The sequence below is a fragment of the Amphibalanus amphitrite genome, unplaced genomic scaffold (genome assembly GCF_019059575.1).
Source record: "Amphibalanus amphitrite isolate SeventyFive unplaced genomic scaffold, NRLGWU_Aamphi_draft 000262F_arrow, whole genome shotgun sequence".
Taxonomy (NCBI): Eukaryota; Metazoa; Arthropoda; class Thecostraca; order Balanomorpha; family Balanidae; genus Amphibalanus; species Amphibalanus amphitrite.
Window position 1 is genome coordinate 216,266 of NW_024881757.1, and position 26,553 is coordinate 242,818.

At 47.6% G+C, this 26,553-nt stretch overlaps 1 protein-coding gene across 4 annotated transcripts; it reads right to left on the reverse strand.

Moving 5' to 3' along the window:
• Nucleotides 1-776: 776 nt before the first annotated feature.
• Nucleotides 777-26,552, reverse strand: LOC122386773 (vacuolar protein sorting-associated protein 45-like). Of its 4 annotated transcripts, none has more exons than XM_043376324.1 (13): nucleotides 26,523-26,552; nucleotides 23,475-23,616; nucleotides 21,152-21,350; nucleotides 20,178-20,327; nucleotides 19,254-19,390; nucleotides 17,642-17,752; nucleotides 17,147-17,281; nucleotides 16,547-16,687; nucleotides 13,330-13,467; nucleotides 12,666-12,824; nucleotides 4,465-4,563; nucleotides 2,990-3,123; nucleotides 777-1,457 (listed from the first exon to the last, which is right to left on the reverse strand). In XM_043376324.1, the coding sequence occupies exons 2-13, from the start codon at nucleotides 23,565-23,567 to the stop codon at nucleotides 1,256-1,258; spliced, it is 1,698 nt and encodes a 565-aa protein (XP_043232259.1). In that variant the 5' UTR covers nucleotides 23,568-23,616; nucleotides 26,523-26,552; the 3' UTR covers nucleotides 777-1,255. The 4 variants fall into 4 exon arrangements, with proteins under 4 accessions (XP_043232259.1, XP_043232260.1, XP_043232262.1 ...); XM_043376325.1 differs by having other exon boundaries at nucleotides 26,470-26,548; XM_043376327.1 differs by having other exon boundaries at nucleotides 26,507-26,538.
• Nucleotide 26,553: the final 1 nt, after the last annotated feature.

A 26,553-nucleotide genomic window follows, 5' to 3' on the forward strand; every position in this document is an offset into this window, starting at 1 on the left:
TCTCCGACGCTGTTAGCCCGTAATGTGACAATCACTGGTGTGATTGGCCGTTGCCAAGTTCTCTAACACAAAAAGCTACTCTCTGGGTAATGGGCATATTGCTTTATTTGATAGCAAACATTGTTCCGGAGACATTGATAAAAACATTAGCGGATAGCCCCAATAAGCTGCAGCTGGCCGAGGAAGCAACGACACTGCGAATGAAATAAAACCGACGAGACCAGCAAACAAGACTATATGCCTCTTAGAACTCCGGAAAAAGGATCATTAAATGTTCTTACTCAAAGTTGCAATGCTCGAAACGTGCTCATACTAAATCAACGTTTATATTTGTTGCTTTTGATGACTGCTTTCCAAGAACTTTGTGAGACGCAGCTATCTTCCCGCTAAGATCATTGCCTCAGATAACCTTCCATCTGCGACCCATCTCAGACGATGTTTCAACTGCGCTATCAACGCAAAAACACTGGCAATAAGAAAGCTATTGTTCATTTCCATCGCGTTGCGTATATATTTCCACAGCCCCTGTGATGGAAGAAGGAAAAGCTGGATGGTGGTGATTGTGTAACGCGTTTTTGTGCTCAAGAGCCTCGCACCTTTGCTTTTTTGGCGTGGGTGCGGGAGCGAGCGGGAAGCTCATATGACGATTCTTGTGTTTTTCCATTATGCGACAAATATCTTCATAATTACTTATATTGTTCATCTGTCTTTAGATGATCCTCTCAGCACTGCGTTCCATCAAAGAGGTACTGCGTCACGTTCAATGACATTCAATAAAACGTCAGATAAAGTTTATATCATAAACATCACCAATACAACAAATGCAAAACAGGTTTCTGCGAATACATATAAAGCGTCCTTCCACACAGCGAAGCTTTCAGCTCAACGGAACATCATGTTAACTCCCAGACATGACGAGCTGCTCTCGCCTTAACAAAACAACTGAACGCACACATGGTGTCAGCTCAAGAAAAAGACATACGAAGCTCGAGCCTCTCGTACGTAAACTCACCCCACATGTCAATGCATATGATGACTTCCAGAACGCAAAACCGTCATGGAAACGTAGTCCTTACAACAAACCAAGTACAATACAATATTACGAACGTTGATATAATCACATACAACATGACTATCGTAAAACACATGCGAGATACGATTTTCTGGAAACACAAATCGACTAATCTCCATCTTCCCATTAAGTTATCACTCACTCGCGCGCGGTTCGGTCCCGTTTTGCCCGTACCGTCGTCTCTCAGCTGCGCGTGGCGCGTGCCTGTAGTGCGTGCGCCGCCTGCGTGGCCGTCAGTACCTCGTCGAGGAAGGAGCGACTGTTGTGGAGGCACGTGCCGCCCAGGAGGACCCGCACTCCCGGCACGGTGCTGTTGACCTGGTGCACGGCCAGCGATTCCTCGTAGGTGACGCCGCCGATCATAAACACGATGACCTCGACCGGCCTGTGACAGACGGTGGCGGCGTCAGGGAGGGGAAGGACGGCGATGGCATGCGGTGTCAGAGAAATGGGTTAAGAAAAATAAAATAATGTTACTTAGGAGCACGGAATGTAACTCGAGGACACAATACAGAACACACAGTACCGTGTTACCGTACAGGCAATAAACAGCACGACAAGAAACATACAACAGTACACAGCGCAGGAAATTGACGAACTTCAAGGAAGACAGACAGTAAATATAAGGCTAGACACAAAGATAAATAAAAATGACGCAGACAATTAATATTTGGATAAAGACAGGACAGCATGCCTGCCCAGCCCCTCAATCAAGTCGATAGCGTCGGCAGTGTTCAGAGCTTCATTCAATCACGGAGCAGGACATAAATCAGGAGAGCTTCACCGTTACTTGAGTGATGTATTGCACACTGTGTTCGTCATTTGCATGATGTACGACAATAAATGCCTGATTGACGTAGATCATTGACGATCACGACAATTATAAAATAACTAAAAGTCGTGTAACGCAGGAGCCTTGAAATATTGTACAGTCGGTGCAATGGAATGGGCACCTGAATCACGCGGCCCAGCCGGCGACTGACTAGACGAGCGGAGTCAGATCAGACACTGGGATGGTAGGCTGTTCCGCAGCACACCGACACACTGCGGCACAGTCTATGTCCCAGGCATCCAGCCTCAGCCAGCGAAGGCAGGGGAGCTATCGCGCGCGAGTTGCCATCGGCTCGGTCAAATAAATATTCGACGCACGTGGACAGTGTATGTTTACCGTAAGCACTCAGGCTTTTAAAGGCTTTGGTGATATCCAGTGATACGTCCCACACAGCCATTTCCATGCTTTGCAGTGGAATCCTGGAGAGGTAGGCCGCATCACAAGTGTTTTTGCAGCTGAACGTAGTGCCTACTCCACAGTCGAGTAGTTCAATGCAACTAGTTAAATGGCATTAAAGTTTTAAGCTACAAAAAGAAACTTCCGGAACACTGTCAATAAAGACAATTCGTATTCTTTCTAGAAATTTTCTGTCAAAAAAAAAAAACTTATATTTACGATGAGCGATAGAATAAAGGGCGAACAAGCCAGAGAAAGCATAATAAGCCAGAAGATGCGTCAGTTTTTTCGTCTCATTAAAAGAAGATCGATTTCAGTGTTGATCTGCTTCATTACACCTCTAAGATTCCATGGCATTGGCGACCACCATAAACCTGATCAACAATCCATTATCGTGCTTAGGTTCTATGAGGGTCAGGCACGTATAACCCCGGGATGTGAGCCTTCCACCCTCCGAGTAATAGTTCACTGGCTTTACTCGTACATTGCAGGAATCAATGCCAAAGCTAATCACCCACCGAAAACGCCAAGCCGCCGCGCTGGAAAACAGCCCATCAGTGAACCAAACTAAACACCCGAAGGTCACACAGCTGCCACCCAGTAACAGCTAATGACTACCCCCGGCTAGCAACAGTGTCAGCTAATTATAGAGCAGCGAATCAGCGGCCGCCACCAGGACTGAGACCCACCTGAGCGGCTGGCTGTAGCTGCTGCTGTGGTAGGGGTAGGCAGTCTCCCTCAGCCGGCCCTTCAGCAGGTCGTCCAGCAGACGCGACAGCAGCGGCTTGTGCTGCGTGTAGATGTTGTCGACGCCCTTCACACCCTGTCAGATACGCATCGCGGTTGGTATCAGTGCGATCGGCGTCACAACGAACCGCTAAGACACGACGGTGAACGACCCGTAACCTAATCACCGACGCGGTAGGCGGAATTCCAGATCAAACGCCAGCACGGGGACTCGGCGGGACCGGGCCGGGGCCGTGCCGAACTTCGCGGATTTGGAGCCTCAAAGGACCGCAGTTCCAACGGTCGAGGAAGCCAAAAGCAAATACTAGCGCACGCCACTCACTGAATTCCGCGGAGGAATGCTGGTTCGGTTAGGGAAACCACCGTACAGTCCGCGAATCAGGGACACTCAGATCAGCGCGCATGGTAATCGAAATCCCGCGAACCTGGCGTTCCTCGGATACTCGCCCATGGAGCTCCACCGAACCATGTTTAAACAGTGCAAACAGCGAACACGCATTGCCGCCGATTCCGTTTCGCGAATCTAGTTGTAAGTGGTGATTATCAGGCTCGTTTGCGCGTGACCTCAGGCGGCTAAAGACGGAACAGTACCTCGGCGTGCACATTGACGTGGGCGTGGATCCGGGAAGGTGGGTGCCAGGTGTGCACTTAGCATTGATTCGGGCCATGGCTGATGCCGGCCAACAAGGTTATACAATATACATCGCTAACGAGCGGGGATTAGTGGTCAGTGGGGAGGGACGTGTGGCCGGACGGGGGGGGGGGAGGGAGCAGGAGGGACATGGGCACCTGGGCCTCGTTTTATAAAAGGAATCATTCAATGTACGTCAATCAGGCCATATTTGGCGCAATTAACGTCTGAATTGACTGCAGTCGGAAAAAGGAAAATGTTACCATCTGCGCACTTGTATAGCGAGTTCAAGACACTTATTTTGGCGTTGATAGGTTGTCGATATTATTGTCTTTAACAGACGATAATTACGACCGACGCCCAACACAAAAACCTTTTGTAATACGCATTCGCTGTCTCATGTATCTGGGGGCAACCAAGTCTCATCCCGTAATCTCGGTGACGTAACTTATGTCCGAGAGAAACCTATAAAATAATTAACACATATAAAAGTAGAAAGATGATGATTGAAGCTGGCCGGCGCCGTCGTAAAAGCGACTTTATGACGTCCAATGCAGCGGCGGCTCAGCCGCGGATACGTGCAGTAATGTAAGGGGAGATTAGACCAGCTTACTAGCCGAGTGGCGGATTCTCTTTCATGCTGTTACAACTCAATACCTCGTTCCCCAAGGAAGTTCAGCGTCGCGATGCATACTCTAAAGGCCACGCAACATGGCAAACACTTCTGCGAAGCGGCATTCACCGGCTCATTGCGGTTAGTCCTCCGCCCTCTGCTGCTGCACTGACCTTGAAGAAGCGCTTGGTGACGGCCACGGGGTCGTCGTCCCCGAAGAGGTCACTGCCGCGGGCCCGAGCGCCGCCGTAGTCCAGCATCGGGTACACCAGCTGTGGCGAGAAAACGAGCGTCACTCCTGCGTAACAGCCCTCTATCGAACGTGTATGGACTGTAATAAGACTTTATCAACATTCCTCCCCCCATGGCAAGAAAATAGACACCCCCCTGCGTGCCAGATCCGCCATAATACATGTTCAGCCGCACAAGCCTGGCATGAGACATCCTCGACAGCTCCCACTCTAGCATCGCACGCGCTAAGCCGCCCACAGTGCGTCGACCGTCGACAACCCATCAGTGGCCTCGTTGGTCGCTCGGCGCTGTCCGGTGCGAACCGGCGCAGTGTCGGTGAGCACCCATTACCACCGACGGGTGTGTCTGCAGCGGTCCGCACCGAACCCTGGCTCCGAGCGACGCGTCCACTGTCCGATCGTGATTAGAGCGGCCAGCTTCAGCGCCAATTACAGGGTCGATCCCCAGCCGGGTCGGATCTACCCAATGATGATGTATTGATGCGCTCAGATAACCTCCAATTTGGAGTCTGCCGGCGCAACGGCGCCGACAATTTTCGGAAAAGCTTTATTGGATAAATCGTGCGATATGGTATTATTATAGCGAAGAATGCACACATTATTGGGGCATATGACTATGTAGTTAGGTCACTTGAAAGTACTTGTGCGCTTTTTCGAACATGTTACGTAAAGAGATCATTCTGATTATATAAGAAACTTATTTCCTTCACGAAATTGAGCCCTCTGAGGAAGAAAAAAACAGACCTGTCTCATCATTTCGGTAGACAAAAACTTAGAACAGATCGTTTTACAGAACAGGCCGTTCCTACCGCTCGTTGTCACCGTGCTCGGAGAAGTGGACGTAAAACAAGATCAGTTTCGCACTTGTAATTAGGAATGCAAACATATCAATTACACAAGGTCAAGGATTTCAACCAGGACTGCGGAGTCGATGGATTTTTTAGTGACTTCCACTCCGACTACAGCTTCAAAAATCGACTACGACTCCGAATCCAGCTCTTTTTTCGAAAATCCAACTTAAAAGTCCATACCATGAGAGTAAAGTTTATGTCGGAAAACTGTTTATCTAGCCCAAAATAACCATTTGTGCGTTCCAAGACTTTAAATCGAAAACATACTTCATTAAGAACATGCAAAATAAAAACAGGTTCCAGCGTCGCCGTTCCAGCGTCAGGTCAATTTTGCAACCTCCCCATTGTCAGTCAATGGGAAAAATTGAAAGTCGCCTTTTTAGACGGAAGTCATTATAAACACTCTAAAACACGGAATCTTTGACACATTGAACATGTAAATGGCACCCGTGACCCTTTTTTATGATGCCCCTGAGGTCATCTCAGGTCACCGATGGTGTCCGACTGTTTTTCGCGAATAACTTTTGATAGAGGCATGCTAGAGCGGTGAAAACACCTTAGTTGTGTTTGGCTCGACGATACATTTCGACTGATATACAACTTAACCCTTACCGGTCAGGTCATGACCTTGACCTGAGGTCAAATTTTCAAGTTGACATTTCAAGGTCAAGGGATAGTTCATTCGACGCGTCTTGACGAGAGGAACACGATGCTGGTAAAATAAAATGCGTGTAAGGTTTGAGTAAAAAAATATTGCAGAAAAATCGTTTCCGAAAAAAAAATCGGCTATTTTGGCAGTTTTTGCCCCCTGCAGGCAAAACCGTTGACGGTAGGTCAAATCCGAGAGAATATAACAGAAAGAGCGTTAATAGGGCTATCAAATGAGCTTTTCCGCAGAGCTGTAGCTTTATTAGTTTCCGAGCTGTGCGCCGATGGCCCGATTTCTTGAAAATTGTCGACATCTGACCTACAACTGGACGAATTTTGGCCTTCAATGACTTCTGATGACCTGACTTTTGACCTGACCAAAAAGCGACCAAAGTGATTTCTTCTTTGTTTTTGACGCTCTTTCGAACGCCGCCTTCCACGTATCGCTACGTGGCCCAGAAGCCGAGTTAGAATGGGGTGTTCAAACACCCCCCCTGGGGTATTCAAACACCCCCCCCCTCCTGGGGTATTCAAATACCCCCCCCCCCCCCCCAGCAGGGCATGAAAATCCAGGACCCCCAGCCGGGCGCGGGTTAAAGCAAACATATGTAGGGCATGACTTTGAGCAATACACTATTGACTTCGACTTCGACTGTCGATTCTAAACGACTCAGATAAGACTCCGCAGCCCTGATTTAAACATAGGTACTCATAAAGCGATAGCGATTTATAAAGTCCAGCAAGCTTTGTCAAACACACATGACGAGTTGAAATACGTGGTGTTCATCCGAAAATGTGCATCATGGAGGGCAAGATAAGGAAGAAAGTCGCTTTACGATCCGTTTGGTTTTGTAGACACAGAATCAATGAGCGTGATCTTGAGAGCGTTCCGCCAAGTAGGGGTTCAGAGGCTATTTTCTGACGGTATTGTTTCATAACGTCCCGCTGCCATACTCATGGCAAGCTCGTAAACTCAGCCTTGGGCTTCGACACAAACTTCCAGCACCACGATAGCCGATAACGCTGTGGAAGTGTTGGCTTTTGAATCGCCGTTTGCTCACAGATATCTAGAATCCGAAGTAGCCGAGTATAGTGGCGCATCCTCGAGAAGATAAAGGGTAAGAGAAGATAAAGAGAAGATAAAGAGAAGACACAGGTATCCTATTCTTGATGAGGGACGGCGATTAGCTTCTGTCGCTTGGTACCGCTGGTACGCCCTCTCAAAATGCAATTTGAGAGCATAAATTTAAAATACGAAACAAATGTTGCGGCTATGTGCTAACACATAAGCTAGGAACATGAAAATAAATACATTGATAATGCTTTCTGAACGTGTTTGACAATCTGATCAAACCGCACAAACCACGCACGCTTTCGTCTACCACCAATCCGGGCTTAAAAGGCTGATAGCGTATTTGCAACTGTACTTCCAATGTCACAACTTGAGTTTTGAAGGTGAATTGAGATTATGAGGCATGCAATTTAATACGTTATCTGTGAGTAAAAACGTGGAAGCCATAAGCATACGTCCATATAACAGAGCAGCGACCGCTAGAGCAAGTGGGCAAACAACCTCATCTGCTTCCGGACCATTAACTTTAAACGGGCTGCATTCGATAGTACGATTTGGCAGCGGCTCTTTGGACCCTTAACGTTTATCTGTAGCACATCGTGTTGAGCCAGGGGGAGTTACGCACACGAGTGGCAATGACAGCAGCTTCGCTCCTTAGCCAAGAAGACCTGGCGTGCCTCCAAAGGTCCGGCACAAAACCGGACGTGGTGTAATCTGTGTAAGCCTGGATATCGCTGTATCTTCACATTTATAAGCAAAAGCTCTTACACACTTCTTTTCATAGCTCCTTTTTACTCGCAGGTCTAGTATTTTACGAAAAACAAACTGATGGCCACGGACGTTTTATGCAAAGTCAAAACATAAAAGCTTGTAGAAACGTTCGCGATCGTGAACAATAAAGCCAAAAATTAAATTAAAAAGCAAAAATTCAACTCCTTGCCACAATTAATTAACGTCAAGGCTTTCTGATGATGCTGTCGGGCACAACGGACATCTCCAGCTGTTTCTTTTCCCCACAACCCATGTGGCTATAGAATAGCAGATGTCAATGAATGAAAGAGACACCCGAGCCGACAGACAAGCACGAATTGACAGCGATGAGCAATTGATGAGCATCCGCATCAACTAAATGTAAATCTACGTCAAAAGAGCAATGCTTCAGACATTCATTCTAGCGGCAGAAACTCCACCTATAGTCGTCAGTCTCAACGGACTGACAACGGGCCGACGAAAAAAAGAATGTAGCTGACGAGATCGTCTAGCTGTCAGGTGGCTGTTTCTTTATTGTAAACTGAGCCGAGTCGGCTTCGTCGTCTTCCAACTGACCGAACTGAGCACTGAGCAACATGACAGCTTAGCAACAGCCAGAGGCAAGTGCAGGCGAAGTGTTTGTAGATGGATATCCCCAGGGTAAGTGCAACACTCCAGTCTCTTAGAGCTCTTCAGAGCACATAAACCGAGATTATATACGGTTCACATCACCCGTCCTCTCAGCATACACAGCGATGGCGGTCCAGGACTGTCTCCATGACTCTTAACACTAATGCCAACGTCTTTTCTCCCCTTTCACTGACCAGTCGCGCCGTGAGCCGCACTTAACTGTACTTATCATCAACTCCTCCTCCCCCTCTCAGCCAGTGAAGACGCTAACCTTAGATGTATGTGCTTGTCTCGCATCGTATTCCATTCGCTGTCAGTGTGGGCGTATATCCTACGTGTCATCGCCTCTTTCACGCCCCTTTTCGCGCACTTGTCTTGCCTCCCCTCCTTCCCTCTTCGGCCACTAGCAAGCCGCTGCATGGATTACACCTAGGTATAGATACTTGCCTAGCGCCTCCTCCCCTCCTCTCCTGCCACTAGCAGCACTCCTCACCTTGGAAGGCAATAGGCATATATACTTGCCTAGCGTTCCCTCCCCTCCACTGCCACTAACAGCGCGACTGTGTGAACCGCACCTTGGCGGAACTACTCGTCTCAGGGTATATTGAGTGAAGGGTAGGACGAACTTTGGTAGGAATTTCTAGTATAACTACTAGAAAACCTACTATATGTGGTCGGGACTAGCAAAAAGTTAGCTCAAACTAGAATATGGTAGCGCTTGTGGTTGGCAGTCGGCGTATTTACAAATTGCAACCGAGCTCCGCCGTGGGGTAAGGTGGGCAGGGGTTTCGCACTACGGCTGCGGTTGAACTACCGTCTGTGGTAGAAACTTCAGGACGATGGCGCGTTTCATACGAAATGTGGCGCAATGTTTGTTTGCTTCTGAACTTGTACTGTTATTGGCGCTGTGAATTCTTGAAGTGGGAGTGTTTTAATAACAATTTGTGGATTATTTGAGTTTCTTTATATAAACATAGAATAGTTTTATGAAACATTGTGTGGAAACTGCAAATACTGATATGATCAATTACTTAGTTTGGGAATTGATACACATTTTGTAGAGATTTGTCTGGCAAATGGTGTAACAAACCTCAAGGCTCAAGCCTATCATGATCTGAAGCTGTTGTACCAAATCAAAATTGCTTTGATGTTACATAGTACCTTGTTGGAAAGACTGGAGCATGGTTCAAGATGATGTGTAAAAATTCAAGATTTGTGGGAAAGCTTGTGACTGAAGAACGAAAACAGTTCTATATGATGGCTCAATCAAACATGAAAATGGACGACAAAAGTAGAGTTTCAACATTCCAGCATGTGAGAATAACTTCAGAAATTCATAATTCTTGTAGTATTGCATTCTTCTTATGTACAGTTATAGGTTTTGTTAGGGTATTTGAAATTCATTGTGTCAGTTGAGATATAGATGGGTTGCGGACAAATTTTAGAATCATTGCATGGTAGCTAGGTGTAAGGTACTTGTTCTGTAAAAAGGTATGTGATGAATGCCATGAGAAGGTTTTTTATGATTTAATATATGGTCGTTGTTGTACCTACAAAAATGCAAGCTTACTAGCAACTAGTTTCTGAATCAAATCAAAAGTGTTTGCCATGAATGTAAATATGTACCTGCAAAGTATGTCAATAAATGTGTGTGATGTTGACCAGAGAGCTTTATCATCTGGGCATTTTTGTCGCTTCTTACATTAGGTGTTAAGCATAGTAATTACGGATGAACTTTGTGCCAATATCTTCAATGCACAATGTATGTAGCATGTCTACAACCCTCACTGATCCTGCTATAGCTATATAGGCATTTGGCACCAGCAAGACCAAGGGCATGAACTTCACAATTGCTCAACCTTTTGTCATGTACCACCAGTCACTTTTTTACTTAAGGTGCACATAGCAGTGCACACAACAATGTGCAGAGGGCCTACACAAAAACAACATGATTAGTGTGCACTATGCACAGGATTGTACTCTGATTATTTGAATATTTTGATCACTCAACAGTCAACAGTCAGGAGATAATTATTAAATATCACATTTATTATACATCACTTGTCAAACAAGAGCATGATGACACACATTTTGACAAGCAATCATGGTAGTATTCCAATAAGTTGGACAGTCATCTCCCTGGGTGTCATTTTTCCAGGAAGGTACCTCTGCAGGTGTTGTGGTAGGCTAGGTTGAATTGGGTCAAGTTAGGCGAAGTAAGGTCAGGTGGTTAGGACCCGGTCAGACCGTAAGGGCTGGTCAGGTTGATTTTAATCTTTCATTCTAATTTGACATAGATATCTATTACCTATGTTTTAGCTCCAGCCTGAATTTCATTAGGTAATGAGTTAATTTTGCTTTGTTTTTATCTGTCTTGTTTTGTGTTTTTGTCCCTTATATTTTGCCCCATAGGCAAGGGTGGAGCTTTTCCAGGGAAGGTGGTGGAGCATGATTGGAGGCGCTCAACCAGATGGCATAGGAGGGCACGGTTTCTGAACGCGCACTGATGCCTGATTCAAGCCACGCTGTCTTCATGCGTGGCGGCGCGCTACTTAAAAGTCCCTAAAAGAACGGGAAGTGATGCCGATAGAACCTTCAATCATTCTGGGCTAACGCTTATGACTTGGAAAAAGTCGCGATCCCAATTCAATCGAAAACCTGTGGGCTCTTGTTTAGCAGGAGGTGTATGAAGAGCCACCCGCCAATCGCCATAAGCACTGCTCAACCGCAGGCACAGGTTTAGACGGCGTTGGTCCGCATCAAAGCCAGTGTGCTGGAGAATCTATTGGCTGAAATGCTCCAGAACATTCGCCACTGTGTGGGTTCCTCATTTCCTCTCTGACTGTCCTTTGAAACCACTCCAAAGAAATGCAGAAACCAACGAGGTGAGTAAACGAGGTGAGTAAACTGTGTTTTTTTTTATGAAAGGTGGCTACAAGCTCAGTTAAAAGGAAAAGTACCAGATTGTTTTTTTTTTACAGCGGGAAGAATGGTGTCCGGATAATTTCGTTACACCCCCTGTGATGTTCAAATGGTTGCTAAATTCGAAATCAGCTCCAAAAACTAGCCTAGAAACATGTAAAACTCGAAAAAGTGAACCGAGGTCATCGAAGGTCATTGAGCTAACCTGACCTTCAGGTGACCTTGACACCCACCCTAATGCATGGGACCAGCATCATATCACATGTCTCAACGCTTGAAACCACGTGAAGACTGCAACCGCGCGGCTAATGCGAGCCGACATACGCCGAATCGCGATTCGGGCCAAACATGGTCTCGAGAAAAAGGTCACAGGTCAGAGGTCATTTGGGTCAGGGTCATGCAATTTTCAGGGTAGGTGTAAAATTGATACAATCGGGGGTATTGAAAGTTTCGTCGCAATCGGACGGTTTTTACGCGAGTTACTCACGAAAAACCGATAAAGCGCACCCAAAAAGGCAGAAATATGCACATGCGATATCCTATACTGCGAAAAAAGATGCATCATTTTTGAACGTCGCCGACAAATTGTAATTACCCTAAGCTCAGGCAGATGTATGGTAGAAAAACCCCCAAGTGAAATACACTACGGCGGAAATAAAATACCCTACGGCGGAGCTCGGTTGCAATTTGTAAATACGCTGGCAGTCGTGACGCGCACGTGACATTCATTTCTTAAATTCCTTAAATAACAGGTTTTAGGGGCCGATTAGTGGGCAGATACATTCAATTAGCTATTAATAATTGATTATGCAAGCATTCAAGAATCTACATCATTCAATTCTAGCCAAAATCACGCGGCGCTCCCAGGATTCGAACTCACGACCCTCGGATCCGTAGCCCGATACGCTACCGACTGCGCTACCGCGGACCGCGCGCCGACGACCGGAGAGGCGGATCGCGGGTGCTGGCGTGCAGAGAAATCTTTACCCTGTACGCCGTAGAAGATCGGCTGGGTTTCGTGAAAAGTGGTAGAGGAATTGTCGAAAGAAAATTCATTGATCTATCATTTGAGACCAAGAACCATCGATTCTTTCAAGGGTTGACCGAGATATCGCTCGCCGAAAACAGGCCATTTATCATGTAAACCCTATGGGCTGGTAGGAAATGTACGCCGTGGAGCAGCAGTGCTACCAACTAACTTCGGCGGGGGCCGACTCGTCTCGCCTCCCCTGCCACTAGCAGCTGCTCACCTTGGTATATTTGTCGTCCACCCCTCGGCGCCTCAGCGTGTCCACCAGCCGGTTGATGTCGTTGTTGGAGTGCGTCTCGTACCGCAGCGCGTACAGCATCACCAGTCTCACGGCGTCCAGCTCACGAGTCTTCTCAGAGTTGAGCAGCCGGTAGATCCGCTGGACGGTGAAAGATCAGTCAACAGTCAGCGATGATCATGAGTCAACAGTAAACAGTCAACGATGGTCAACGATAAGTAAAGATAGAACGATAAGTAAAGAGGAACCATGATCCAACGATCAGGCGGGGACAGTCAACGATCCGTGCACAGTCAACCATGATCCAACGGGGCGGTCAAGTAGGGGCAGTCAACAAAGTGGGTCTGAGGGCGGGTTGCATGGTAGGTCAGTGTAAAACTAGCGGATACATGGGACCATCTGAGCTTGGAAGAATGACGGGATGGATAAGCTAGTATGCGTCTATGCAAAACATGTCGATTCGTTACAAACACTAAGCGGAACATGTACACGTGGTATATCACATCCTGACAAAACATCGCACCTGTCCACTGTCCAGCCGACATCCCTTTCATCTTCAATCTAGCTCATATTCCATTACATATCCGTCCATTGTCCACCGCTCAGCCTGAAGGTGTTTGTGTGGCCTTTTCCATTAGGTACGCACCTGCAGGCTCTGTTGGTGTTCGTCGTGGCAGGCCAGCTCCTGTTCAGTCTCGGAGCACTCGAGCAAGGCGTGCCGGTCCACCAGGCGGGACAGCTCGCCCACCACCGTCACATGCTTGGCCACCGTCCCGGACATTTTCTGTGGACACGGTACGGACAGGGTTACAGCGGGAGCACCGTGCAGGGTATTTTCTGCGGACATGACGTGGACACGGTTACAGAATACACGGGGACACCGCATCGGGCATTTTCTGTGGACATGACGTGGACACAGTTATAGAGAGAGCACCGTGCCGAACATTTTCTGCGGACATGACGTGGACACAGTTATAGAGAGAGCACCGTGCCGAACATTTTCTGCGGACATGACACGGACACGGTTATAAGGACCACACCACCGTGCCGGACATTTTTTGTGGACACAGTACGGACAGGGTTACAGAGGGAACACCGTGCAGGGTATTTTCTGCGGACACAGCGCGGACAGGGTTACAGAGGGACAGCGATACCGGATAGTTTCTGCGGACATGACGTAGACAAGGTTACAGAATACAGGGGGGACACCGTACCGAGTATTTTGTGTGGACACGACGCGGACACCGTCAAAGACACGACCACCACCACGGCGGGGGTGCCTCCAGTCGTCAGCCTCGCACGTTGGTGTGTGAGAAGACCGAAAACTTGAGGAAAACTGAAAAGGAATGTTGAGCATGCTGCAGAGCCACGAGAAGTGGTCTATGTAAATGTCAGTTTGTTTATGGTGTTTTCAAGAGCATGTCATTGGACGCTTCAGAACTTCGTGCATAAAACTGTCACGCGCGCTGGACTGCAGAGCAGCCATTCGTTAGTTTTACACCCAGTTGGTTTTAGGCAGACTTTTCAAACTAGACTTACCCGCATCGATCAGTCGCAAGATGACGTCTGGTGGAAGGGTAATTTCGATATTTATAGTCCGTATTAGTTAGGCCTTTTCCGTAGACGATTTGATTAAAAAACATACACATAGTGTACAGACTACATAAATAATTACATCAATACACGAAGATGGGCATTGGGCACCGATGCAATGGCCGGTAAAAAAAAGAGGAGAAAACCTGGTGTATTACCTATATTCACGAACAATGCATTTTAAAAACGTGTCAATAGGCAAAACACACTTTTGGCTTTAGTTATAGGCGCGGAACGATTCCGTTACAGCTTTCCCAGAGCACAAATGATATTGCATTGCAATAAGGTCAACCATTCTCCAGTATATCGTGGACAAGTCTTGTCCGACATATATAGAACAAAATTCAATCAGAAGGTCTCATACGCCTGTTACTTCCGACACCTCGCGCACGGTCAGACAGAGCCTGCGCTTTTCCCGCTGGTAGCGAGCGGTCGCGAGATTGTTCAATTTCCTGCGCGACCTACGACAAGTGTGGCGTTTTTAACTCGTGACGCTACGTCGAATAGTGTCACGCAGCGGCGGATCAGGCGGCAAAAAGTGTCCTAGACTAGACAAGGCCATCGTTGAGAGGTTATGTGTACATGCGTCATACATCGTGCATTCGCTCCCAGCTGCAGCGTGTTGTGTTGTCATTATGAGTATTATCCCGTGGAAAGTCCGAACATTTAGCAAATGCGCGGGTAACGCTCGACAAAGCACAGAGGGTGGGAGGGAAAATGATACGAGCCAAGGTGCGCAAGTGGTTCCGAGAGAGAGCCACTTTGATCGCTGGTCGTTAACGGCTTGTTCCAGGCTGCCGCCTTCAGGTGCATTATACCTGTGACGCAGGCCGACTGACCAGTAAAAACTGGATGGAGCCCGGCTTCAGTGCGCCCACTCAACGGTACCTTACAGTGACTGGCGGCACTCGTAGAGTGGGATATAGCGATAAGGCACACACAGCGAATGCAACAAGAGAAACGAACTGGGAATTGCATCCCTCACATCACAGCGCTCTTACAATTTTCACCTGCCTGTCAAGCGAATACAAAGCGATGAGATGCTGTCAAAAGGCTCAACATCCGCGCCTTGATTCAAAAGCTGACCTGTTATGGCTTAGAAAGCCGACTCATACATCAGTTCAGAGCAGTCGAACAATAATAAAACGCAGATTCAACTCGTTGCTACTTATATGCCACACTATCTTTTACTTGTTTCCTGTTTTTATATCTCAAAGAACGAGTACCATGTAGGTACCCTACATATGACCTTGCTTTAGAAAATTATAATGAACATTAATCTCGGGTAATATTAGGACCAGGGTAAGTTTACCAGAAATAGACAGGGTTAAGGCATGTTTACTCACTCACTAAAGCAAAACGTACGGAACTTTGAAGCCGGAGTGTTAGCACAAAGCTGGTTATGTCGCAGCAGCGCCAAGTTTCAACAGAAGGATTATCATCGGACAGACACAATACTTATCAAAATAACCAGGGATATAAGGCCTTGCGTCAACGCAATTTGTAACAAAAACGATAACAGTATAGTGGATTTACATCCAACGATTCACAATTAATTAATTCATTAACGATCATGATTCAAACACAACAAGTACCGAATGCGCTCAATGGCAATGGAGCCATCAGTTCATTTCAAATGAGTGTAAATTCAATTCAAACATAATTCGGTTGAGCTTTGCAATATGTTAGATAAATATTGAACTTTGATTAAGAGGTAAGGCTTAATTAACTTATGTTCAGTGAATTGAAGACCGTAAAGGACGGATGGCCAACGAATTTCCTTTCATAATTATATAAAAATTCCACCTTGAATAATAATAATAATGTTAACGATTCAGCGAAATATCTATGTAAGCTTAGTAGGTGATCATCTTTGGCTTTTTATTCAAGGCCCTTGAGCTTAAATAGACGTGGACGCGATGGAAATGAAAACGCTTCTTTGTTTGAAAACTGCGACATCTGAAACAAGATGGAAGGTGCAGGTGCCGATTGTCTACCGCCTGCTAAATATAATCCACTTATTCTATAATCACCATTCAATCTTCTCAACACATTGCTCGAACGACGAACGGAATTATGTTTACAGCAATCCAGGTATTAATTTCATAGCCGCGCCGAATAGCACGATACAAATAAAACATTTTCTCATGCTGTGATTGAAAAGCTTCTGCTGTAGCGGAATAATTCACACCACAGCCCTGACCATGGGCAGCCCCACTACAGAAAACGAGAACGACATCGAGCGAGCATAGCAGCGACCTGTCTCTCACCTTAAACTGTGGATACATTTCGACGAACTGCTTCATGTCGGCAATGCTCTCCACCTTTTTCTGGCTCTGCAGCTTCTTCTGGTATTCGTCCATCAGACTTTTAATCGTCTGTCCGATCTCGCCAAAGTTTGAGAACAAATTCTGTGGAAATCGCACAGGACTTTGAACTCAAAGACGTTGAGGAGCTCCAACAGACCTCAGAGGACAGCTGATGACGTTTGTAATTGAGCCGATAGTTAATAAAATGATTGGCATGACGACAGTGCGCTGCAAAATTTTCATTGCAAAATTAGCTTCAGATGCGAAGCACAAATACAAAATATCGGCCCGATTACAAAATGCAACTCCCCGAATCACAAAATGATGAAAATATTATCGTTTCGGTGGACGCTCACCCGTACTGGTCGTTCTTTCGTGCAACCGACGTTCGTTATTTGGAATGTCTCATGATGCCCTGCGGGTAAATTCACCAAAGCAATATTTTTCGCCATTGTCATGAAGTCCTGAATTCTAAGCAATGTCAATTTATTCTTAGCATACCTAACACCTTTAAGCTAGGCTGACCGTCACGAAGCGTTTCATATTTGATTTCCCTCCCACCTGAGCATAGAACTCGTCGTGCTCTGCCGACATGACGACCTCCTTGAGCTCGGGCGGTACGTTGGGCACCTCGGCCAGGCTGACGCGGTTGTTGTTGATGGTCAGCAGCTCGTGCACCATCGCCTGGTACGTCCACTGCGGCAGGAGGAGGGGGCGGTGTCAACGAGTCAGTCGGGATAGAGCATGCAAGCTACCAAGCTACCACATACGGCAGAGGTAGCGTGCATCACCATAACTAAATGCAACAGACTATGTACAGCACTTCGCACACTGTCTCTGCAGCTCAGTTTCACCATTGTGTACCAAATCGGTGCCATCATTGTCCCAGTCCAGCCCGGCCACTGTCCCTCTCAATTCAGTCCTTGTCACATAATATCACCATGTCCCTACGTCTCTAGCCCGCCTCGCCAGTCTGCACCCTTGTCAGTTCATCCCCTCCCCTGCCCCAGTTCGGTTCTCATAGCCACCCTCCGCACATGCCGGCGCCGTTGGTACCTGGTTGAGCAGCGGCGTGACGCTGTCGTCCCGCCGGTCCAGTATCAGCAGCAGCGGCGGAGGCTCGGCGCGACGGAAACTGAACAGCGTCGCCTCCTTGGTGAAGGTCAGCTGTCGGGTCGGACACGGTAGCTGGTCAGTCAAACAACAAAGAATACTTATAATGGATGTGAGATGGGCAATGAGGTGTCAGATCACTGAAGCTGTGAAAGTTGCACACAAGACTGGAGACCAAAGGGTTCATTGTCATTTGTTGAACACAAAACAAACAAAATTCCCACTCCGAGTTGGTTTGTTATTTCATTTTTGTGATACACCCATGACTGGAAATATGAAAAAATATGCGAAGTCAAACAACTTGTGTTTGACAAATTGCCGGAGACTACGGTTCTCCGGCACTGCATATTCTATCGATTTCACCCACGCTGACCCAGCAGGGACCCAACGAGTCATCTCCGGGCCGATATATAAGACAGCGCGCGACCTACACGGTCCAATATAGCGACCGCCGCCCCGAAGGAGCAGCTATAGGCGGCCGCATGGGCGTCGGATACGGGACGACCGCGCCTGATCTCCCTGCCATCGATGGGGTACACTATATCAGGAGTTTCCGGAGCGGAGCGCCACCTGAATTCAGAGTATATCACAACAGGCTGGGGTCGGCCGTTGTTAGTGTACTGAACGGACTCGGTGAATTTCTCCCTCACTCAGGATCGAGGGGTTCGGATGGTGCACTAGACCGATAAAACACCGGGCCATCGAAAGCAAGGGAATAAATGTGCCTAGGCAAACGGGATAAAATAGTGGTTACTTTTCAGGTTCGATAAAAGCACTTCGATTTTCTACAACAAATGGCAAAGACACGTCCACGTTGAAGCGCATTTCCGATGCGTTTTTGTGTCACTTGTCATCTTTGGAATCTGTGATCTCCAGACAGCAAATATTGAAACAAATCCCAGACATCGAGGCCAGCTCCAGACAGACGCGCATTTCGAGGTAGTTCCGCTCCTGGAAGCAACTACAAATGCACAGCAGGGCGCTTTTGTCGTTGGCCCTCCTTTTAACGTAAGCTCATTATTGTCCAGACTGACGTACATAAACCCCGATTGCCCGAGCCCGGGTATGTCGTAAGCGCAGTCGGGCTTCAATTTGAAACCAGTATCAAATCAAGTTCGTGGACTGAGCATAAACATCATCAGAAAGAAGACATCTGTTGACATTACATCGAGAAATCGGATTAAAGTCAACAACAAAAACCTATACATCGTGGGCTGGCAGTGGACTCGCATGTATCGTGCGTTGATAATCGGTGTAACATTCGATGTGATGTATTTAAAAGTCTAGGCCAAGTCGTCCCATGCTATTGTGCCATTTGTTACACCAGTTCGTCTGCGCGCCGTTTGTATTGCCTCCTTTGAGAACTTCAGTACATTACCAAGACGTGGTTTGGGCCAAAATGTGAACGTTTTCCCGTCCAAAGTTGGCCGCTGGCCTATTGGTCTAAGTGTGGTGATCTGCGCTGGGGCAGATATCCAGTACAAACAAAGCATCGAGCGAACACAGGGTTAAATCCCCTCTGACCTGACCCTGTTCCCCCCCCCCCCCCACTGACCCGTATACTCTCCGCCAGCTTCCTGGCCATTTCGGACGAGTTTTGGTATCGGATGACGGGACACTTTTTCAGCGAGAGCAGCACGGCGGCCAGTCCCTGCGTGGCGCGCGTAAGACTCGGCTGCGTCCAGGCCAGACCTGGAAACAGACCCAGACCCGGATCTGGCGTCACATCTATGACAGCGGCGATTGAATCAGTAACCAGCCGGTGTGACGTCAACAGACGTCGGCAAACCTCCCTCCAGACATGCAATAATACCGTCTGAGACTGGGCAGGATGACATATCTGATATAGATCACATATCAGAGAGACACATTTACAGTTACGATTAGCCATAAAACCATCGACGAGCATTCGCGGACAGACACCGGAAGGGTATTGAACAAACGGACATAGAGACGTCTTCCTCAGTTAGCAACTGTAGAACGGAACACCAAGACATTTGTGGCCTGGAAATCGCTCCACAGAGCCTGGCAACAGACACGGCAATGACACTGGAAGCCACCACACCAGCAACACATGACAGCACAAGTCGGTGCTCGGGGCGGGTTCAATTATGGTCTAATCCATCCGAACGGGAGCCAGAAACTGGGATTGGGTTACCTCACCCTATTTTGTATCTAATGTAGGAATTCCGTGGCCTATCTGGCGGAGTCGTCTCACACAGAAGGTTACACGATTGAAGTATGGATGGACACAACTAGAGGGTGTTCACGATGACGATACTGAAGTCGAGAACATATTTTAGTGATGGTTACTGGTCACATTCCATCCTAGGGTAGTGGTACGACATAGAACATAACCTCATCCCCTAGTTCCCAGCACCCCTAGTTCACCTCACCCGTTCGGTCACCTCGTTCCGTCACCTCACCCCACTAGTTCACCTCACCCTGCTGAGCTAGCACCCCTAACGATTCGCCTCACCCTGACTGCAGCTGGGCATCCCCAGGTGGAACAGGTGCGGCCCCACCGCCAGATAGTCGGCGTACAGCTCCTGTACGTCTCGCACCAGCTCGTTCTCGTCCGCTTCTGCCAGCTGTTTCACGTCGGCCTTGGCAATCACGTTACTGAAGTCTGGAGAGACATGGCGAAGGGGTGGTCAGTGGTCACATTACTACTTAAGTCACATTACTAGAGTCTGTAGAGGCATGGCGAGCGGTGCTCAGTGGTCACGATACTGAAGACTGGAGAGACAAGGTGAGGGCATGTGCGGTCAGGCTGCGATCACGGTGCTGAAGTCTGGAGAGACATGGCGAGGGGGCTGTCACGGTACTGACGCCTGGAGCATAGCGGAGCAAAGCGGCCACGGTCACATTATTGAAGCCAGGTGCAGCACGGAGAGGGCACATGCGGTCAGTGCCAGTGGTCACGGTTCTGAAGTCTGGTGGTATGAAGGTGATCACAATTTTAGGCCTGGGGATGGATTGGAGAGGCCTATGACCGAGATTGACCTAGCTGAAGGAAATTACTGTGGCGAATGTAGAGGACGCGACGATCGGGTTCACGGAGGCTGGGGATAGGACTGCTGCCAGCTGAACGCACAGAGTCGGGTAACATCGGCGATGCTTAATGACGCCGTCAGAGATGTGAGAGCTATCCTAGAGGTCTTAGTTTTTAGGTGAATGGCTTGGAGATATAGGACCGTAACACAGTCAACCAAAAGAGAAACATACCATATTCACTGTTAAACTGTTAATAAACTGTTTCACCTGACCAAGAATTGTTCAAGTGTTCACAGTTATCAGCTGGAAAAAGATAGAGTTATCCATTGAGTGACAGTTCCCATCCCATTGCGCGATACTCTTACATTTATCCGACTCTCGCATTCGCCTCGGATATTCTACACCACCCATAGCCAAGATGTCGCCACTCCCACCTCATCCCTCTCAGCCACTCACAGACATAGTAGTAGCCGTATCGGGGCCTGCGCAGCTCCCTGGCCAGTTTGGCCACGTTGTCACGGGTCGGCCGGACGAACACGATGCACTTGAGGTGTCGCATGACGTCCGGCGGGAGGTCCGAGTCGAGACGCTCAAACAGGTATACCTCCTGCTGAAGCATCTCCGACTGGGCGAACACGATACTCACGATGCCCGTCTGAGGAGGAAGGAAGGTTACTGTTGCGCGTCCCCCCGATTTCCGTGAGCTGCCTGTTCGACTCCCCCGTGTCTCCACCGCTCAGTTCCGTGTGAGACCTGTCACTATGGGAGAGCTGCGTGCTACGGTACTGTGCATGAACGGCAGCGGGGCGTGTGATGCAGACGGGATTACGATGAAGTTTTTGAAATCCTGCTTTGACGCGATAGCACATGTGATCCTTTGCGTAATTAACACTAGTTTGGTCACCAGTACAGTACCTACGCCGTGGAAGCTCTCCGTGATACAGCCCATTTACAAGTCAGTCGGTGCTCTCACCGACCCATCTAGTTTTGGCCCTATTTCACTTGTGCCCTGTCTCTCAAAGATCATAGAACGGCTAGTTCACGAACAGTTGTACTCTTTCTTCGTCAACAACTGCCTTCTTGCTTCCGCCCAACATGGCTTTCGCCGAAACTATTCTACCGAAACGGCACTTATTCAAATTACCGATCGCATCCATCGGGCCATGGATCAGGGTCATATCTGTCTTCTTGTCTTGTTAGACCTGAGTAAATGTTTTGATGTTGTGAATCACGCCAAATTGCTTCAAAAACTTGAACTTTATGGAGTGAACACTGAGTGGTTCCAAAGTTATCTTTCGGATCATTTTCAATACGTTCGAATGAGCTCGCCACAGAACGAACAGGTGACCTCCAAACCGATGAGAAACCCGATTGGAGTGTACCAAGGTACCTCGCTCGGACCTTTGTTGTACACCGTGTACTCGAACGACATCAGTTTGTACGTAGAGAGCGAGGTGACCATCGTTCAATACGCTGATGATACTCAGCTCCTCGTTACGGGCAGAAAAAGTGACATCGCATCACTGGTTCATCGCATGGAGTGTGCACTAAACACCCTGCATCGCTGGTTTATGCAAAATTCCTTGAAACTGAACTCCAGCAAGACGCAGGTTATAGTTTTGGGTACGCGCCAAATGTTACGAGGTGTTCCGCCTGTTACCCTTACCGTGAGCGGCAGTACCATCCACGAGAGTGATCGCGTCAAAAACTTGGGCGTGGTGATGGACCGCACGCTGTCTTACGAGTACCATATAGATCAGCTTGTCGGACGATGCACTGGTCTTCTTATAGGTCTTAGTCATGCCAGATATAGACTACCGAAAGAGACTCTCATCACTATTGTCAACGCATTGGTTCTGTCAACCGTGAGATATTGTATCAGTGTCTATGGTACTGCGGTCGCCAAAAACATGTCTCGTGTTCAAAAGGTGATTAACTTCGGTGCACGAGTTATCACGGGGCGGCGCAAGCACGACCGCGTGAGTGACGCACTTAGAACTCTCACCTGGCTCCCGGCTCGTGAACTGGTCACTTACCACACTCTGTGCCTACTCAAGCGCATGTTGGTGACCGGCGCTCCTCAGGATATCGCCGAGCAGCTCTCCACAGTAGGAGAAGGGAGAGAGCGCAACACACGGCAGGACGCAGACCTCGCTCTTCCACGGATAAGATCCGAGTCCGGCCGAAGGAGATTTTTGTACCGTGCTGTGTCGGCTTTCAATGCCCTGCCTCTCGCTGTCAGGGAGCAACCACCGGGCGCTTTTAAAAGGAATGTGAAACGGCGTCTGGGCCAATTTTAGAAAGTATGCGTGCTTGTGGGTTTTGTATTTTTTATGTGTGCTGGATTGCGTCACCATCCCCTTGTATTTACTTTTTCACCTCCTATGACACGAACTCAAGAATAGCCATGTTGTATGGATGAGTTCTTAAGTGTTCAATAAACAATAAACAATAATAAACAATAAGGTTAGACGGGGTCAGTGTCGGCGGACAGCGTGAGTGAGTGGTGTGTGTGTGAACAGCTCATGAAGGAGGAAAACTGTCCCTTCTACGGGTGCTTTTCCAAAAACTTAGATTACCTACATGGCATACAGACATATTTGACTGCAGCTGTTTTGGATGCATCCTTGCATAATAGTTACATGGGCTGTATCAGCTGGTCTGATTAAGCCATGACAGCATTACGAAACCAGGTGTGAAAACATGATTTTGAGTACCCTCAAATCACATTGACCACCTGATATCGGACGAAACAGGGCCCTGGGTGGTAGGTACTCACAGTTTCTTTGTCAAGCATCAGCACCTTCATGCCTGGCCCGCTTTCGTCAATCATCTTGGTGATATACTTCCGAGCTGCCACTATGACGTCCATGGCGGTGGTTGTTCGCCGTCAGTTATCACTAATAACAACTGCAAAGTATCTGTAGGGGAAAAACAAGCAATGAGATTAAAAGACCAAGGGGGATTGTGGGGTGCCTGCAGCTGCACCACTGTACACAAAATCCCCACCACAACTCAACTCAGTATATCTGCATTCTGCACTACAATACACTTTGCCTGGGTGTCTCTGCGCCAGCACTGAGACATCTTTTTTTATAAATTTAGTCCGAATGGCTGAATGGGTGGATTTGAGGAATCAGAGCTCGCACTAAGCATAGCTTGTTGTGCTGACCCTGACCCCACCACCCGATCGTGCAATTCCAGTTGTATGGCAGAATTTTGTCCGAACGTTTAACGTGCCCTCACGACTGGACACGGTCCCCTCTGCTCACTCACGTTACCTGGCTTCTGTGCGGCCGTGCGGCCCCTGCCACAGACACGCACGCCATTACACGTAGGAGCTAAATGTGGCCGCCCGCACGGGGGCTTGAACCGTGATTTCACTTCCGGCTAAGCGTCGAATTCCCGCGCTTTTATCCACTCGGCCACGGAGAGGACATCAATCATCAATATTCAATTATGCAATGCTTTGCAGCAGAAAATGTAGATGGATCTCAGTGAAGGATCTATGATCTCAATGGAACTCAAAGCAAATGACAAGTTAGGAGCTGTCCGTCTGGGTCCCACATGGAAAATATATTGATATCCTGGATCTGTGATCTCATAGGGTCTGACGATAAAACAAGAACCCAAGCTCTGTTCGATCTGTTTTTTTTTTTTTAGCAAGCTGTCAGTTTTTGTACTCAGTTGTACTCAGGTGTCCTCAAGTGTATTTCATGCACAGACCTAGTCAAGTGCGTGAAATACATAGGCGTCGCCAGAGGTTTTCGGTTGGGGCGGGGGGCAAAATCAACTTTTGTGGGGCAGGATTAACTTTTGGACGACAGTGAAAACAGGGCACCTGGGGCAATTTGATCAAGGTTCGTGAAATTCACATGCGACGTTTAGAATCTAGAAGGCCCACGGATGGGGGATAAGTTCCAAATGTCACGTGACTAATATGGCCTCCGGCACCCTGTTTTCACCAGCGTCCCAACTTTTGCCTTTCCCTAGTTCAGTAGGCGGAACTATGGTCATGAGTACCCAAATATAGGAACGTTCCCATTTTTGGGAACGGAGTTCCCAAATATGGGAACGGGCGTTCCCATTTATGAGAACGGAAGGCAATTTTTCGGCCGTTCGCCCACTAAAACTCAAAAGTGCATCACGTCTCAAAAAAGTGCACGCTGATTTAAGTATCTACTAAATCTCCATAAAGTTATCTTTAATCTGACCGTGGAACAAGGAAATTGACCGTGGAATGATATTTTTAATGATTTTTTAAAAATGACAGAATGGTGGAAATATCGGTTATACGACATTTAACATGCAATTTTAAGGAAAATGAAGCATTTTTTACATTTTGAGGTCAAGTATAATAATTTTCGCCTGGTTATGAAGTTTCATTCTAGCGACACCAGATGCTGACATATGCAAGCGAACACGCGGACAGTCCCGAGGTAATATTGTTGACTTTTGGTGTCGGGGCGATCTACCGCGTGGAACGTCAGTGATTTTACCGAACTACTGTTGTAAACTCAGTTTCAGTGGTTTAAAATCATTCAGCTGTATTTTATCAGCCCTGAAAGACATATTTTATTTGGATGCTAGCTGTTTAGCGTTGTTTTATAAGCAGCGTCATGAGCGTGGTTTTTGTCTTCGGCGTTTCTAAGCATGATCGTTTGGGGGGAATTTCTCTGATATAGGTCGCTCTGTGTGGCTTATTTATAATTTTTATGCTGATTTCGATCATACCTCGTGCCCATCCTACCAGGCCTTTTGCCACTTACACTCATTAAGAAAGGAAAAAACTAGATTTTCATTGGGACTAGGTGTTTTGAGGGTGTAACATATTCAGCGTTCCCATTTTTGGATACTTCTTGTGCTCGTCAACTCTCGGTGATTAGCAGACAGGTGCTTGACATGTCTCCACCCTCGGCGCGGACGGTGGATATAGGTATGGAAGACCTTGTTGAACATCGCTGAGCGTTGTGGATTACGTAATCCTGCAGAGGGGGGCGTGCCCGCTGCGAGATCGACGGGAATAAAAGCGCAGAAGACCGGGCGAAACATGCAACGGTCCTGCCGGAAAGGTCATCTGATGATTGTTGCGTTAACAATAATTTGCGGCGTTGGACGTGATGCTTGTTAATGAAAAGAGCCCCTGAAAGGCGTCGGTGAAATCGTTCCCAATTTTGGGTACGCCGTCCCCATAATAAGGAACGCTTGCAGCGCCAGTGTACGAGAGCGTTCCCAAATTTGGGCTCGCGGCCCGGGTGATGGACTGCTTTAGAAATAGGGGAACGATTTGAAACTACGATGGGCCTTACAATATCAAACTCTTTCCCAACAATATTGAGACAACTATCAGGCGGTTCACGATCGTTTTATATTTTTTGGACGTCATTTAACAGTTCTTTTTCTTGTTTTAAATAATGCCTACATGGCGTTCCCATATTTGGGTTTATCGTTCCCAAACATGGGAACGAAAATGCGTTCCCGAAAATGGGTACGCTTGACCATAGTTCCGCCTACTGAGTTGTTCCTCAGTCCTCACTCGTTTTACATATCATTCGACGCGCAATGGTGCGAGGAATCCGATGGTGACAAAGTTTTCCTTTTAACTATGACATGTATTTTTTTACAGAAAAATTCGAATTTTTGAAATTTCTGGACAAAAACGACCGGTAGAATTACAGTGGCTGCGATTGCCGACGCACTGCAGAAGGCCCCTGTGCAGACACTTCTCTCCTTTAAGCTCATTTTTTTGTTGACTGCGGCTCAGCCAATACTACCTTAAGTGCTGAAAAAAACGACGAAATTGCCCCTAACCCCTCTAACCACCCACACAGCAAAAAGTACACAAATTTGCGCAAACG

Excerpts from the sequence above, each read along its gene's own strand:
- LOC122386773 (XM_043376324.1), bottom strand. The coding sequence starts at position 23,567 with ATGGACGTCATAGTGGCAGCTCGGAAGTATATCACCAAGATGATTGAC. Across the intron at positions 4,564-12,665 it reads TGGACGACAAATATACCAAG|CTGGTGTACCCGATGCTGGA; the intron begins GTGAGCAGCTGC and ends TTCTCGCCACAG. Across the intron at positions 1,458-2,989 it reads AGCTACAGCCAGCCGCTCAG|GCCGGTCGAGGTCATCGTGT; the intron begins GTGGGTCTCAGT and ends CGTCTGTCACAG.